Genomic DNA, 18,335 nt, shown 5'->3' on the forward strand with positions numbered 1-18,335 from the left:
GTCATAGCGAGGTGGGACAACCACATCTCTCAGTCATAGCGAGGTGGGACAACCACATCTCTCAGTCATAGTGAGGTGAGACAACCACATCTCTCAGTCATAGTGAGGTGGGACAACCACATCTCTCAGTCATAGCGAGGTGGGACAACCCTATCTCTCAGTCATAGTGAGGTGGGACAACCACATATCTCAGTCATAGCTAGGTGGGACAACCACATCTCTCAGTCATAGTGAGGTGGGACAATCACATCTCTCAGTCATAGTGAGGTGAGACAACCACATCTCTCAGTCATAGTGAGGTGGGACAACCACATCTCTCAGTCATAGCTAGGTGGGACAACCACATCTCTCAGTCATAGTGAGGTGGGACAATCACATCTCTCAGTCATAGTGAGGTGAGACAACCACATCTCTCAGTCATAGTGAGGTGGGACAACCACATCTCTCAGTCATAGCGAGGTGGGACAACCACATCTCTCAGTCATAGTGAGGTGAGACAACCACATCTCTCAGTCATAGTGAGGTGGGACAACCACATCTCTCAGTCATAGTGAGGTGGGACAACCACATCTCTCAGTCATAGTGAGGTGGGACAACCACATCTCTCAGTCATAGTGAGGTGGGACAACCACATCTCTCAGTCATAGCGAGGTGGGACAACCACATCTCTCAGTCATAGCGAGGTGGGATAACCACATCTCTCAGTCATAGTGAGGTGGGACAACCACATCTCTCAGTCATGGTGAGTAAAATGTTCCAAAATAAAGTTAGCTGCTAGTAGTTTCACGAGAAATAAAGAAAAAAGGAGTGTGCTCGAGGAAGAGAGAGAAAGGAGAGAGTGGAGAGAGAGGAGAAAGAGTGAGTGGGAAAGGGACAGAGGAGTTGAGAGGGGGGCTTAGAGCGTGAAAAATGGGAGAGAAAATAAGAGCTATAGACTAGGGTTTCTTTTTTTCTCTCCCACTAATGTGCATAAGGTCGCACGCCTGTCAGACTGGCTTAAGGCGCCCGTATACTAGGTTCAGGTTTGCTCCTAGCAGAATTCAGCCATTTTTATGTTTGTCCCTCTTCAGATGCTGTAGCAACCACACAGCCAGTATAAACTTCCTCAAAACAGTCTGAATTAATCTAAGATAAATCAAAAAGTTTGTAATAAATTGACTTTCTTCCTAGTCACACAAGTTTACATCTAACTAAGGTGTTTGGTGCAGTATTTCTTGAGTAAAAAAAACGTGCATGAAAACTAGTCATGTCTCGTTGAATAACAACAAACACTTAATTGAAGAATCCCGTCCATAGTTCCCACTACTAGGAGTAGTACTGTTGACCAATTACCAACGAAGGGGCGTAGACTTTGGCTACCGACCTTCGACTTGCCTCAAAGAAAACATTTGGTGTGTGAGAACAGCCCCCCCCCCCCCCCCCCCAAAAAAAAACCTGCTGAACACCCAAATGAACAAAAGCAGTTAAAAACACGAGGGTATAATATTCTGCGAAAACTGTTTCAACTAGGAAGCATGCGGCAGGCTTCAGGGGAGTGGTATTCAAAGACGGGGTCGCGGCAGAACTGCAGAGGGGTCACCTCAAAAAATGATATACAAATGTTTTTGAGAAAGATAATTTGAAAAATAAAATTGTTATTGAGTAAATGTATTTATTGGTTTATTTTCATTTTGATAAGAGATGAAAATGCAATGAATTGAAGGTTATTTCTTGACTTAAAAAGTCAACATTTACCGATTTTAAGGTTGTGTCATTAGAGTTGGTGTTGGCTCACGAGAAATACTTCTGGTCCCCAGAAATTCTGCTAGAAAAAAATGGGGTTCCCGCTAAAAACGTTTGAATACCACTGCTTTACATGCTGACCAGACCAGATGGGATCTGCTTGGAGAAATTACAGTACGCTTTTCTATTATTACTCCCACTCTGTCCGGTTCTCTCTCCATCTCTGTCTCTCGCTAGCTCTCCGTTTCTCTCTCTCTCTCTCTCTCTATCTCTGTCTCTCGCTAGCTCTCCGTTTCTCTCTCTCTCTCTCTCCATCTCTGTCTCTCGCTAGCTCTCCGTTTCTCTCTCTCTCTCTCCATCTCTGTCTCTCGCTAGCTCTCCGTTTCTCTCTCTCTCTCCCGGTCTCCCTCCCTCCCTCCATCTCTCTCTCTCTCTCTCTCTCTCTCTCTCTCTCTCTCCATCTCTCTCTCTCTCTCTCCATCTCTGTCTCTCGCTAGCTCTCAGTTTCTCTCTCTCTCTCTCTCCGTTTCTCTCTCTCTCTCTCTCTCTCCCTCCCTCCATCTTTCCCTCTCCCTCCATCTTTCCCTCATCCCTCCTTCACTCTCTCTCCTTCACTCTCTCTCCTTCACTCTCCATCCTGGTGAAAAGAGAAAAGAGGAGAGTAATTAAGCTTTATCAGGGGGCTTTGTCTTCAGATTGACTAGTTATGGTAGTCTGTACAGGGCTTCAGACCAACTTTTTCAGTTGGCACCTGCCCATGATTGGGTGCAACAACAAAAAACATCTGCAGCATTACACAATAGAATATATTTACCTACTGAGATGGTATTCAATAAATAAGTTGTTAAATCTAATGTTAAATCTAACATGTCCAATCAACAATGCATGATTACAAATATTTAGATATAAAGCAACCTAATTGACAATTTTTGTTAGATTTTACTGTCAAAACTGGGCATCAGAATCATTATTTCTTGTTCATTAGAGCCACATTTTCCTTCATCTTTATGAGCATTTATATTATATACATGCTTAATTAAATAGGTGCTAATTGTTTAACCTTTATTTAACTAGGCAAGTCAGTTGATCCAGCAACCTTTGGGTTCTAAACACTAGGCTACCTGCCGCCCCAATTCATCACCTAAAGAAGTAGAAACTCTAAATACATTAGCTAGATTGCTAACTCTAAACACTAGGCTAACTGCCGCCCCAATTCATCACCTAAAGAAGTGGAAACTCTAAATACATTAGCTAGATCGCTAACTCTAAATACATTAGCTAGATCGCTAACTTGAATAAAGGGGGAAAGGGGAGACACCTAGTCAGTTGTACAGCTGAATGACTTCAACTGAAATGTGTCTTCCGCATTTAACCCTCTGAATCAGAGAGGTGCGGGGGGCTGCCTTAATCAACATCCACAGTGCCCGGGGAACAGTGGGTTAACTGCCTTTTTCAGGGGAACAGTGGGTTAACTGCCTTGTTCAGGGGTAGAACGACTGATATTTACCTTGTCAGCTCGGGGATTCAATCCAACAACCTTTCAGTTACTGGCCCAATGCGCTAACCACTCAAATATAACACCTAGCCATGTACTAATCTAACAGTAAAAGTAATGTCTCCCCCCCCCAAAAAATGTTTTGCATTGAGGCCAAGTGCACTCGTGATGGCCATTGTGCAATTTTGGGCGTTCTGTATTTCAAAGCCATATCAGATATCTTGATTATAAAACAGCGTGCTTTGAGCTCAATAACGATTGTTGAGAAATAAGAGGGGCACAGGAGGGAGAGAGAGCCTCATTTACAGCAGCCGGCCCCAGAAAAACAGGCTGACACTTTTACTACAGGAATCATGAGGATAATGCACTTTACTGTAACAAATGCATGGTTTTATCCGGCCCCAAAAAATAGGACGTTTTAATTGAGGTGACCAGGTAGAATGTGCAGCTCACCAATGCGACCAATGAAAAATGTAACTCGCACAGCCAAAAGTCAAAAGATTTGCAAAATGCCCCCCCCCCCCCCCACCCCCCACACCATCCCCACTATAACAACTCACCGGGCCGCCCCATGCCGATCTTCTCCAGGTCCTCGTTTTTGACGTAGTCGAAGTGGGAGATGAGCGTCACGTTAAGGTCGTCACGGATACGCAAAAGGTACTGCTGCAGCTGCACCTCCATCAGCAGCTCCAGGAGCCATTCTGTGCCCTCCTCAGACTGCATGCTACTGCCCAGCTTCTGAATAACACATACAAAAAGGAGAAACTGGGTTTAAATATTGAAGAACAGAAGACTGCACAACCTCTTCACAGACATAGCAAATTACCACACCCTTTCCTCCCCCGAGAATACACTGGCACCGTCATAGATCAGTAAGTAGACATCCGTAGCCAGACAGACATCCGTAGACAGACAGACATCCGTAGCCAGACAGACATCCGTAGCCAGACCGACATCCGTAGCCAGACAGACATCCGTAGACAGACAGACATCCGTAGCCAGACAGACAGACATCCGTAGACAGACAGACAGACATCCGTAGCCAGACAGACATCCGTAGCCGGACAGACATTCGTAGCCAGACAGACATCCGTAGCCAGACAGACATCCGCAGACAGACAGACATCCGTAAACAGACAGACATCCGTAGCCAGACAGACAGACATTCGTAGCCAGACAGACATCCGTAGCCAGACAGACAGACATCCGTAGCCAGACAGACATTCGTAGCCGGACAGACATCCGCAGACAGACAGACATCCATAGCCAAACATTCGTAGCCAGACAGACATCCGTAGCCAGACAGACATCCGCAGACAGACAGACATCCGTAGACAGACAGACATCCGTAGCCAGACAGACAGACATCCGTAGCCAGACAGACATCCGTAGCCAGACAGACATCCGTAGCCAGACAGACATCCGCAGACAGACAGACATCCGTAGACAGACAGACATCCGTAGCCAGACAGACATCCGTAGCCAGACAGACATCCGTAGCCAGACCGACATCCGTAGACAGACAGACATCCGTAGCCGGACAGACATCCGTAGCCAGACAGACATCCGTAGCCAGACAGACATCCGTAGCCAGACAGACATCCGCAGCCAGACAGACATCCGTAGCCAGACAGACATCCGCAGACAGACAGACATCCGTAGCCAGACAGACATCCGTAGCCGGACAGACATCCGCAGCCAGACAGACATCCATAGCCAGACAGACATCCGTAGCCAGACAGACATCCATAGCCAAACATCCGTAGACAGACAGACATCCGGAGCCGGACACAGGTGAAGACAGTATAAAGCACATTTGGTATCCAGATGATACACAGACAATCTATTCAAACAGACAATCTATTCAAACAGACAATCTATTCAAACAGACAATCTATTCAAGCAGACAATCTATTCAAGCAGACAATCTATTCAAACAATGTATCCAGACCTTTTTCCTCATTCTCAACCATACCCTGTGTAGAGGGCAGTATGAAGTGCTGTATGGTCTTGTTTGATAGCTTAGCCTATACGTCAAACAACTACCATCAGGACACAGACTTCTTTTGACTTCTGTCAAACATGTCCGGCTGCCCTCTTCTCTATTGGATTTGGAGTGCTGCTTTCAATTATCCAACTATCTAGTTCCGAGAGAGAGAAAAAGACTCTTCTCTGAAAGAGAGACAATATAGATAGAAAGAGAGAGAGTGAAAGACGCTTAACTAATACTTCCGATATGAGAGAGAGAGACAGGAAGACGCTTGACAAGTACTTCAGATGTCTGTGTGTGTGGTGTACCTGCACACATGTACACATGTACAAGTCCAAAAACATTCCACTGACTAGCAAGATAGACCCATAGCCTATAACTCAAATGATATGATATGACATGAGAAGAGATTACTTCTATTTGGCATAAAACATTACACAATTTCAGATTCAAATTGAGTTACTGTATACTACTCCCAAATGGTAACGCCAGATGTTTGTATCCTGATTCGAATCCACCACAAGCACATTAATCTAGGTCACAATGCAGTAATATTCCTGTCTCAATATTCCTGAGTAGCACTTCGTAATCTGTCAGCTCGTAGTGGTCTGGCACCTGGGCTTGGTCCACTTCTAGAACCCCTGAGTAGAACTGGGCTTGGTATACTTCTAGAACCCCTGAGTAGAACTGGGCTTGGTCCACTTCTAGAACCCCTGAGTAGAACTGGGCTTGGTCCACTTCTAGAACCCCTGAGAACTGGGCTTGGTATACTTCTAGAACCCCTGAGTAGAACTGGGCTTGGTCCACTTCTAGAATCCCTGAGTAGAACTGGGCTTGGTCCACTTCTAGAACCCCTGAGAACTGGGCTTGGTATACTTCTAGAACCCCTGAGTAGAACTGGGCTTGGTCCACTTCTAGAACCCCTGAGTAGAACTGGGCTTGGTATACTTCTAGAACCCCTGTGTAGAACTGGGCTTGGTCCACCTCTAGAACCCCTGAGTAGAACTGGGCTTGGTATACTTCTAGAACCCCTGAGTAGAACTGGGCTTGGTCCACTTCTAGAACCCCTGAGTAGAACTGGGCTTGGTCCACTTCTAGAACCCCTGAGAACTGGGCTTGGTATACTTCTAGAACCCCTGAGTAGAACTGGGCTTGGTCCACTTCTAGAATCCCTGAGTAGAACTGGGCTTGGTCCACTTCTAGAACCCTTGAGTAGAACGCAGTGGGCTCAACTGACTCACCCATGCTCAGTCTAAAGGTTATGGGTCTCATTTCAGGGGGAAAAAAACTCAACATTAAACCTAGAGAATTCGTGAAGCAAAAGACCACAACCCCAAAGTGCCTTTTTTTGTCTGAATTCCACTCATGACGTACTGTCAGAGGTCTCTTTTTAAAAGGTCAAAAGGTCTACTGAATTTACATTGTAGCCATGATGCAAAACAGTGTAGTTGTAGAAAGCTACTGGGTGTCCTAGCTCAGCAAAGAGCTGACTTGATACCTTCATTATCTAAAATCAGGTGTTTGAAGAAAAGCCACACGATGCTGAGCTGTGTTGTTGAAATGGAATGGATGAGTATTACAAAGTACACATGTAGGATCTTACATTTGAGCCAGTTTTCTACAGCAGGAAAATAATCCTGCAGCAACAGGAAATGGGATGTTTTATGTGGAAATTATTTCAAAATGGAAATTAAAAACTTCAGAAGCCTTTTTAAACCTGGTAGGCCATATTATAATTTCTAACATCTGGTAGGCCATATTATAATTTCTAACATCTGGTAGGCCATATTTTAATTTCTGACATCTGGTAGGCCATATTATAATTTCTAACATCTGGTAGGCCATATTTTAATTTCTGACATCTGGTAGGCCATATTATAATGTCTGACATCTGGTAGGCCATATTTTAATTTCTGACATCTGGTAGGCCATATTATAATGTCTGACATCTGGTAGGCCATATTATAATTTCTAACATCTGGTAGGCCATATTATAAAAAACAAACAATGAAACAGGTTTCTGAAAAGACTTTAGTATGTCTTGGGCATTTATTTTACGTGGTTGGAATACTGTCTGTTTGCAGAACAGTGTCAAAGATAACACATCACATTCATATTTTCTCAAGAGATCCTGAAAGAAAGAAATCATATTTCTCCACTCCAGTTCCCGAGGCAATATTGTATTTGTTGTATAATTTCACTGCAAGACATGCATAATTCTGCAGGCATTAATATTATCGTACATGTGAGGGGTTATAGACCTACAGTTAGTATTATATTACATGTGAGAGGTTATATATAGACCAACAGTTAGTGTCCATATTTCACTAACTATTCCATTTAACCCATATACTTACATTCTAAATATTCTGTTTATTCATGGCTACAGGGATACTCATGAGCCGGATATCAACGCTGCATGTAAACAACGTATCCTCAATAAGACCTTCAGCGGGATATGAGCTACTATCCGTAACACTGTGAGCAGTGAGACCAACCTACGTTCAGAATATGAACGAATTCCAGGAGGAAACCAACGGTTGTCTGGCTTCGAACTAAAAACATGATTGCAACTGAAATCTGGCTTAGAAATGTTAAGTGATCTTACATATCAAAAAGGTTAGTGGGTGTGGACAGGTTGAGCAACATGTGAGATGTGTACATTTTGGGCATAGGATAGATCCATTCAAGCATAGGCGACCCACAAGTCTTTCATTTGAAGAACCTAATCTTCACCGAAATTCCTCCACCTTGACAGAAGTACTTTACTTATGGTGTTATTGCCAGACCAGCCACCACCATACCTATTCATTCAATGACATCACCGTAACAACTTGTCAACGAGACGAAACGAGTAGGCTTACTCTGTACACATGGAAGTGTGCCAGGAAAGGGAACGACATTATGAGCTTGTCGAAACGCCGCATCCCGAATTCTGTGTGAGAGAGAGTATTTTTTTTAAATCTTCAGAGACACCTGCTTCTGTGGCTTGACAGTATCAGAGCAACAAGATTCCCCGGAGAGGGAACGCTGAGAGAGCGCTCCAACGACCCCGTTCCCAATCCTGGGAAAAGGAAAACTTCAAGAGCTCTTGTAGCCAGGCTACATTCCATCACGGGACATAACACAGGAACAATCTAAAGAAACCTAACAAATGGTCAAATGAGAAGGATAAATCCAGAGGAACTGTTAATTTGTGAGAAGGATAAATCCAGAGGAACTGTTAATTTGTGAGAAGGATAAATCCAGAGGAACTGTTAATTTGTGAGAAGGATAAATCCAGAGGAACTGTTAATTTGTGAGAAGGATAAATCCAGAGGAACTGTTAATTTGTGAGAAGGATAACTCCAGAGGAATTGTTACTGTGTCAGTTTCTCTAGCAGCTTTGCGAAGTTGGCTGAGGTATAGCCCAATGCTGCCCAGTTCCTGCCCTCTTCTCTACCCTCCTCCGTGTGCCCAGCTCCTGTCCATTCGTTTATCCATCCCCACCATCGTGGGGCTAAAAATAGCAGCGACTTGGTTTTCGCCTAGATTCACTCAGAGCTGCCAGGTCGGGCAGAGCGAAAAGTGGAGGACCGCGGCGTGATGACTCACAGAGTGTATCTGTATGTGTGGTATGGTATTTTAGTGAGTGAGTTTGTGTATTTGCTTGTGGTGCACATCAGTGTGTGCACTGGAAGGACGATCTATTCCTTCTGTTTTGAGCAAAGCTGGCAAATAATTCTGTCTCGGACTCTCTCTCCTCCCTCTCTCTCCTGCCTCTCTCTCCTCTCTCTCTCTCCTGCCTCTCTCTCCTCCCTCTCTCTCCTGCCTCTCCTCCCTCTCTCTCCCCCTTCTCTCTCCTGCCTCTCTCTCCTCCCTCTCTCTCCTCCCTCTCTCTCCTGCCTCTCTCTCCTGCCTCTCTCTCCTGCCTCTCTCTCCTCCCTCTCTCTCCTGCCTCTCTCTCCTGCCTCTCTCTCCTCCCTCTCTCTCCTGCCTCTCCTTTTTCTCACTTGCTGGATGGCTTGGCTCAGTCAGCTTGGTGATTCCTGGTATTCCCCCTCTGCCTCGTTTACCCCTCGTTCTTCTTTCTCCCTTTCAGTCTCTCTGCCTGTTTCACTTTTCTTCCACCCTCTTTTTCTCTCCTTTCCATCTCCCTCTACCCCATGTTCTCTCCCTTTCCTACCTCCCTCCCTCTACCCCATGTTCTCTCCCTGTCCTACCTCCCTCCCTCTACCCCATGTTCTCTCCCTGTCCTCCCTCCCTCTACCCCATGTTCTCTCCCTGTCCTACCTCCCTCCCTCTACCCCATGTTCTCTCCCTTTCCTACCTCCCTCCCTCTACCCCATGTTATCTCCCTGTCCTACCTCCCTCCCTCTACCCCATGTTCTCTCCCTGTCCTCCCTCCCTCTACCCCATGTTCTCTCCCTTTCCTACCTCCCTCCCTCCCTCTACCCCATGTTCTCTCCCTGTCCTCCCTCCCTCCCTCTACCCCATGTTCTCTCCCTTTCCTACCTCCCTCTACCCCATGTTCTCTCCCTTTCCTACCTCCCTCCCTCTACCCCATGTTCTCTCCCTTTCCTACCTCCCTCCCTCTACCCCATGTTCTCTCCCTGTCCTCCCTCCCTCTACCCCATGTTCTCTCCCTGTCCTCCCTCCCTCTACCCCATGTTCTCTCCCTGTCCTCCCTCCCTCTACCCCATGTTCTCTCCCTGTCCTCCCTCCCTCTACCCCATGTTCTCTCCCTTTCCTACCTCCCTCTACCCCATGTTCTCTCCCTGTCCTCCCTCCCTCCCTCTCGAAGACGGACAAGGAAGTGCTCCGTGTCGAGGACAGAGGCTCCATGGTATTCGGCTGAAGGAACATTTGAGTTCAGATTTGAGGTCAGATTGAACTGCAGGATGGAGAACTCGTTTCCTGTGCACCCCCTACTTACAGTATGTTAGGATCTCAACCCTTTAAACTGGTGGGAATTGCCCTATAACTACATGGATAGGGATACATTGAAATGTTTCTTACAGAAGGAATATGAAAAGTACATGCATAAACATGGTAACAATTGAAAGGGGAAAGTTTGGCAATTATGGGAAAAGGATTAGACCAAATTTGAGGACAAGAGTTCACCTGACGAGACTGAATCCAAACATTGCACTGTTGATTTGATCTGTATTTTACATTCACTGCCACATTAACGACATCTGAAAATCCTCTGGATACTTTGAGTAACATGATGACAATATTCCTGGACAATGTGTTGTAGGTGCAACATAAGAGAATGACAAGAGGTTGAGGCAGAGGACTAACTGGTGTCTCCAAGTGGCCACACACACACACACACACACACCTCCCTAAAGTGTGCATTTTCAATGCACTTTTATGACTCAAAGAAGAGTCTTCAACTATAAAGGTGTTTTTTTGAGCGCTCTTTCCTAGCAGTGCAGTTGAGGAACTAGAGCAAGCACACTTGTAGTTGTTTAGTTAAGAACACAAACCTGCATCCCCCGCCGTTACACAATTACTGTTGTTTACGCAATCCAAAAACGGTCCATTATAAAATCACACTCTGGGTCAGCCGGGTATCATTTGAAAGCTTTTTTCTATTGCCAACAAGACTAGCTAAGTTATAAAAAAATATGATCTTACAGTGTTAGGCTTTTCACAATTCAATGGAAACAGATTGTAATTTTGGTGCGGATAGAAAGGAGACCTGAGTATATTCTGCTATATATAGAATGACCCAGGGTATGACACCATGTCATCTTGTAACTGTACATCAAACATAGTGATCAGGAACATTGGCAATGTAAATGACATGAGTTTAATGATATGGAAATGTGACGGGCACATTTGGACTCCCGGGTGTTGTTTGCTGTCTTGTATGAAATCATAATCCTTAACGTCTCATCTTTCAAAATACATAAAGTCCACTTAAATTTACAGCATTTACCTCATTTAGTCAGAAAAACATTTTCTACATTTTCCCAATTGGCAGGGAGGGATAGGACAACTACCAAACATCTGTCAGCCAAAACCAGTAAGGTGCTGTGAAAGTCTGATGTCATGTGCAGCATGTTACCATACTACATTCCTTTCTATTTAGTTTTATATGTTATAAACAATACAAAACATACACATACAAACATCAACTATATCACACCTGCCCAGACCCACTAGAACACACCCCCATCTCCATTAACTACATCACACCTGCCCAGACCCACTAGAACACACCCCCATCTCCATTAACTACATCACACCTGCCCAGACCCACTAGAACACACCCCCATCTCCATTAACTACATCACACCTGCCCAGACCCACTAGAACACACCTCCATCTCCATTAACTACATCACACCTGCCCAGACCCACTAGAACACACCCCCATCTCCATTAACTACATCACACCTGCCCAGACCCACTAGAACACAGCTCATCTCCATGAACTACATCACACCTGCCCAGACCTACTAGAGCACACCCCCATCTCCATTAACTACATCACACCTGCCCAGACCCACTAGAACACACCTCCATCTCCATTAACTACATCACACCTGCCCAGACCCACTAGAACACACCTCCATCTCCATTAACTACATCACACCTGCCCAGACCCACTAGAACACACCCCCATCTCCATTAACTACATCACACCTGCCCAGACCCACTAGAACACACAGGTCAACATTCACAAGGAACCGGGGCCAGACGGATTACGAGGACGTGTACTCAGAGCATGAGCGGACCAACTGGCAAGTGTCTTCGCTGACATTTTCAACATCTCCCTGTCCGAGTCTGTAATACCTACATGTTTTAAGCAGACCACCATAGTGCCTGTGCCCAAGAACACTAAGGTAACCTGCCTAAATGACTACCGATCCGTAGCACTCACGTCTGTAGCCATGAAGTGCTTTGAAAGGCTGGTCATGGCTCACATCAACACCATCATCCCAGAAACCCTAGACCCATTCCCATTTTGCATACTGCCCCAACAGATCCACAGATGATGCCATCTTTATTGCACTCCACACTGCCCTTTCACACCTGGACAAAAGGAACACCTATGTGAGAATGCTGTTCATTGACTACAGCTCAGCGTTCAACACCATAGTGCTCTCAAAGCTCATCAATAAGCTAAGGACCCTGGGACTAAACACCTCCCTCTGCAACTGGATCCTGGACTTCCTGATGGGCCGCCCCCAGGTGGTAAGGGTAGGTAACAACACATCCTCTATGCTGTTCCTCAACAGAGGGGCCCCTCAGGGGTGCGTGCTGAGTCCCCTCCTGTACTCCCTGTTCACTCAGGACTGCACGGCCAGGCACGATTCCAACACGGCCAGGCACGATTGTGCCGATGACACAACAGTGGTTGGCCTGATCACAGACAACGATGAGGCAGCCTATAGGGAGGAGGTCAGAGGCCTGGCCGTGTGGTGCAATGACAACAACCTCTCCCTCAACTTGATCAAGACAAAGGAGATGATTGTGGACTACAGGAAAAGGAGGACCGAGCACACCTCCATTCCCATCAACGGGGCTGCAGTGGAGCAGGTTGAGAGCTTCAAGTTCCTTGGTGTCCACATCACCAACAAACTAACATGGTCCAAGCACACCAAGACAATTGTGAAGAGGGCACGACAAAACCTATTCCCCCTCAGGAGAATGAAAAGATTTGGCATGGGTCCTCAGATCCTCAAAAGGTTCTACAGCTGCACCATCACTGCCTGGTATGGAAACTGCTTGGCCTCCGACCGCAAGGCTCTAGGCACCTGTACATCACTGGGGCCGAGCCTCCTGCCATCCAGGACCTCTATATCAGGAAGGCCCTAAAAATTGTCAAAGACCCCAGCCACCCTAGTCATAGACTGTTCTCTCTGCTACCGCACGGCAAGCGGTACCGGAGCGCCAAGTCTATGTCCAAGAGGCTTCTAAACAGTTTCTATCCCCAAGCCATAAGACTCCTGAACATGTAATGAAATGGCTACACAGACTATTTGGATTGCCACGCCCCCCCCCCCCCCCCCCCACGTCTTTTACACTGCTGCTACTCTCTCTTGTTACCATCTACTTTAATAACTCTTACAGCTCTCTGACTGAATCTCTCACCCCCTCGCTCAATGACTCTCTCCTCCCCTCTCTCCCTCTGATATAGTCAGCCCTTCTCTTGCCTCTCTCCCCCCACTTGTTTGCTGTCCCCACCACATTTACACCCTGTCTGTCTAACCCAGCACCCATCTCCCTCTCTCTTCTGCTCTCTTCCTCTGCCTCTCTCTTCCTCTCTCATTCATTCCTCCCTACAGTCTCTCTATTCCCTCACGGCTTTCGGGCCGACAGTATGTTCTTTATTTGATGTTGGCTGTATTTCCTGCCTGCTAACCCTCAAAAAATGTTATCTGTGCAGACTATAAATAAATCCAAACCAGCTGCTTTTCTCCCCTTCAATGGCAGGCTGTTTGCTTTTTCACCAGCACTAGTTAAAGGAGGAATGTCCGAGGAGGATCCAGCCGGTGCCGTTTAGCGATACTGCTCGGCTAACGCGAATGGAATGTTTTTGCAATGTTTCTGGAACATTGGGGTGATGACAGCCGTTGGAGAGGAGGGTCAGACTCCATCTACACTTTTCTCCATCTTCTCTGGGTCGAAGAAACACAACAGGGGAGCCAAAACATCCCGCGATGTTTCCTTGATAGTTCTTGTTGGTTAGTTGGTCTCATATATTTTCAATAAGTTTTCATTCCAAACTGGTACTCACACTGAAAGTGACATGTCCTTGTTGTGTTCATTAAAATAGATGGAATTCTTTGTGTTGTGGATTCACAGCTCGTAAGAGAGCGAGCGGATGTCCTGCATCTGGCTCCTGATCATCATGACAGGACAAAGAGAGCTTTCCTTCCCCAATGGTGGGGTCATATTAGTTTGTAGGCCAGACCGTTTCTGACTAGTGATGGGAAGTCTTTTTACTGACTCAGATCTTTTTTGACTCTGGTGGGGTCATATTAGTTTGTAGGCCAGACCGTTTCTGACAAGAGATGGGAAGTCTTTTTTACTGACTCAGATCTTTTTTGACTCTGGTGGGGTCATATTAGTGTGTAGGCCAGACCGTTTCTGACTAGTGATGGGAAGTCTTTTTACTGACTCAGATCTTTTTTGACTCGTTCAGTTAAAAGAACGAATCTTTCGACTGATTCCATTCATTTGATTCAGTAATACCAGAGCATGCAGGACCCCCTAGCGATGAACTGAAAACTCAAGAGTCATGATTCTACAAGCCTCTTGTTCACCATAGGAGGCTTATTGGAGCTGCCATTTGTGACTCAGTCTTGTAGACGTGTGCTTTAAAAATGTAAATTTTGTTTAATTGCTAAACATATAAATACGATTATTTCTTGATACATTCGAAACGAGGTCTAGGTGTGGCATTTGAGGTGCTTGACTGCTGTAAGGGTGAAAAGCACAATATCGTTCGTGAACTGCACCGTCTCAAACGATTCTTTCTCCAGTTTGAGTTTGTTGACCAGAGACTGTGCATGTTTTAGTTCTACAAAGCTCTTTTAATCATAACATTCAATAATCAATTCATTGAATTTATTCTTCCACCATGTGATCAATCATCAGTCCTAAACATGGAGTTTTCTTCTCTATGACCCTGATCTATTTACCTTATGTCAGATATGACAGACAGTTGGTGCATGGTGGGAACATATGACAGACAGTTGGTGCATGGTGGGATCATATGACAGACAGTTGGTGCATGGTGGGATCATATGACAGACAGTTGGTGCATGGTGGGATCATATGACAGACAGTTGGTGCATGGTGGGATCATATGACAGACAGTTGGTGCATGGTGGGAACATATGACAGACAGTTGGTGCATGGTGGGATCATATGACAGACAGTTGGTGCATGGTGGGATCATATGACAGACAGTTGGTGCATGGTGGGATCATATGACAGACAGTTGGTGCATGGTGGGATCATATGACAGACAGTTGGTGCATGGTGGGATCATATGACAGACAGTTGGTGCATGGTGGGAACATATGACAGACAGTTGGTGCATGGTGGGAACATATGACAGACAGTTGGTGCATGGTGGGAACATATGACAGACAGTTGGTGCATGGTGGGAACATATGACAGACAGTTGGTGCATGGTGGGAACATATGACAGACAGTTGGTGCATGGTGGGAACATATGACAGACAGTTGGTGCATGGTGGGAACATATGACAGACAGTTGGTGCATGGTGGGAACATATGACAGACAGTTGGTGCATGGTGGGAACATATGACAGACAGTTGGTGCATGGTGGGATCATATGACAGACAGTTGGTGCATGGTGGGAACATATGACAGACAGTTGGTGCATGGTGGGAACATATGACAGACAGTTGGTGCATGGTGGGAACATATGACAGACAGTTGGTGCATGGTGGGATCATATGACAGACAGTTGGTGCATGGTGGGAACATATGACAGACAGTTGGTGCATGGTGGGAACATATGACAGACAGTTGGTGCATGGTGGGAACATATGACAGACAGTTGGTGCATGGTGGGAACATATGACAGACAGTTGGTGCATGGTGGGAACATATGACAGACAGTTAGTTGGTGCATGGTGGGAACATATGACAGACAGTTGGTGGTCAGAGCACTTCTCTGGAGCCGCTGAGCCGGAGGAGAGTGTATTAGTCCTGCTGCAGGACTCATTGCGGCCAGCACAAGCAGGTCAAACAAACAACTAAAATTAACAAGTCACTCAGAAAAACGAATCATAACTCTCGAGTTAGTAAAATGAGTCGTTTGAAAAAGAACGGATAGTTTGCGAAGAGCACATCACGAGTTCAAACACTACAGACAGAAGTTGGCACATCGGCGGTAGCAAATTCAGACGAGTCCCATAAAGCTTGTGGGGGGGTCGTAGAGCAACATTTTTTGATTGGTTTCCCCGGTGATTTTACCCATGCACTACTGTGTGTTCATTGTCCGTAGCTTATGCCTGCCCATTTCAGAACCCCACTGTCACCATGGGGCACCCTGTTCATAACGCTGACATCAGCAAACTGCTCGCCCACACAACGCCATTCAAGTGGTCTGTGGTTGTGAGGCCGGTTGGACGTACTGCCAAATTCTCTAAAACAACGTTGGAGGCGGCTTATGGTAGTGAAATCAACATTCAATTATCTGGCTACAGCTCTGGTGGACATTCCTGCAGTCAGCATGCCAAGTGCATGCTCCCTCAAAACCTGTGTTATATTGTGACAAAACTGTGGCCTTTTACTGTCCCCAGCACAAGGGGATTGATGGAGCTTTGGCAGAGAGTGGGACTCCCAACCTAATGCCACACATCACAGCGCCTATGAGTCCCCTTTTTCAATGCCACTTTAAGCAAGGGGCTTGACTTACTGCATAATCACCCCCCCCCTCCTGTCCTTCCATCCCTGACCAGCACTGTGGCAGAGAACTGGGTAATGTTCAGTTGGCACAAAATGAAATAAAAAAATGGTGAAACAACTGACCTTGTCCAATAAGAAACAATGTTGCAAAAATGTTACTTAGCACAATCAATCACCGCCTTCGCATAAACAAAGTCAGAGAAAAATTGTGCTGCAGAGTATTGAGAGTTTGACAGTATTTTTTCCATAATTCAATGTTTTTTTTAGCCAGAGGAAAACGAATGGCGCACATAGCGCAGTATGCTGGAGAGAGGGATCACTGGTGTAAACAAGACATAGTTGTTGGGGCTTGGAGGACAAAACAGTAGGCTGCAAATAATGCCCAGCCAAACAGCCAGTCAACCAGCCAGTCAGCCAGCCAGCCAGTCAACCAGCCAGCCAAGTGATCTCCACACAACCCTCCTGGGGGAGAAAAGCTGAGAGCTTCAGTGATTCATTATTTATAGCTAGGTTCATTCATATACAGTACCTGTTCAAAAGAAAACAACTCTCTCTCCATCTCTCTCTTTCCCTCTCTCTCTCTCCACCTCTCTCTCTCCCTCTCTCTCTCTCCACCTCTCTCTCTCCATCGCTCTCTTTCCATCTCTCTCTCTCCATCTCTCTCTTTCCATGTCTCTCTCTCCATCTCTCTCTTTCCCTCTCTCTCTCTCCACCTCTCTCTCTCCATCGCTCTCTCTCCACCTCTCTCTCTCCATCGCTCTCTCTCCATCGCTCTCTTTCCATCTCTCTCTCTCCATCTCTCTCTTTCCATGTCTCTCTCTCCATCTCTCTCTTTCCCTCTCTCTCTCTCCCTCTCCATCGCTCTCTCTCCATCTCTCCATCCTTCCCATCTCTCCATCCTTCCATCACCCTACATCCTTCACCCTCTCTCCCCCTACATCCCTCGCTCTCTCCCTACATCCCTCGCTCTCTCCCTCCCTCCCTTCCTCTTCTCACCCTCCCCTCTCTCTCCCACCCTCCCCTCTCTCCCTCACTCTTCCCACCCTCCCTCTTCCCACCCACCCTCCCTCCCTCCCTCTTCCCATCCACCCTCCCTCCCTCCCTCCCTCCCTCCCTCCCTCCCTCCCTCCCTCCCTCCCTCCCTCCCTCTTCCCATCCACCCTCCCCTCCCTCCCTCTTCCCATCCACCCTCCCCTCCCTCCCTCTTCCCATCCACCCTCCCCTCCCTCCCTCTTCCCATCCACCCTCCCTTCCCTACCTCTTCCCACCCACCTTCCCCTCTCTCTCTCCCCAACCTCATCTCTCTCCCCAACCTCCTCTCTCTCCCCCTCTCCACCCTCCCCTCTCTCTATATCCCTCTCTCCCACTCCATCCCTCTCTCCCTCCCTCTCTCCCTCTCCAGTTCATGAGGTAACAGCAGCCTGCTGTGTAAGGGGAGAGAAATGCTGCAGAAAGCAGAAAGCTGCAACTGTGTGAGCAGCCCTGCATCCCCCGAATCACCTTCGCTGCTCAGAAAACTGCAACGTCAACCCAAGGCCACACACATTCATACACACCAGAGGACCAACATACTGGTCACAGAACATACACACACACCTGGCTTCTTTGCAAAGTATGTCGTGGACTGGACTGAAATGTAGTGGACTGGACTGTAGTGGACTGGAATGTAGTGTAGTGGAATGGACTGGAATGTAGTGTAGTGGACTGTAGTGTAGTGTAGTGGACCTAGTGTAGTGGACTGTA

The 18,335-nt window shown here is 46.6% G+C and overlaps 1 protein-coding gene across 4 annotated transcripts in view; it reads right to left on the reverse strand.

Moving 5' to 3' along the window:
• The window catches only part of LOC110508241 (activated CDC42 kinase 1), a 116,485-nt gene that overhangs the window by 52,034 nt on the left and 46,116 nt on the right, over nucleotides 1-18,335 (reverse strand). For 3 of the 4 annotated variants that reach the window (XM_036966285.1, XM_036966286.1, XM_036966282.1), the window contains one exon: nucleotides 3,778-3,955. In XM_036966285.1, coding sequence (XP_036822180.1) covers nucleotides 3,778-3,940 — 163 coding nt within the window. In that variant the 5' untranslated portion in view covers nucleotides 3,941-3,955. Of the gene's footprint in view, nucleotides 1-3,777; nucleotides 3,956-5,168; nucleotides 5,437-18,335 lie in introns of those variants that run through there. The other variant, XM_036966284.1, reaches the window with a different exon arrangement.

The sequence above is a fragment of the Oncorhynchus mykiss genome, chromosome 28 (genome assembly GCF_013265735.2).
Source record: "Oncorhynchus mykiss isolate Arlee chromosome 28, USDA_OmykA_1.1, whole genome shotgun sequence".
Classification (NCBI taxonomy): Eukaryota; Metazoa; Chordata; class Actinopteri; order Salmoniformes; family Salmonidae; genus Oncorhynchus; species Oncorhynchus mykiss.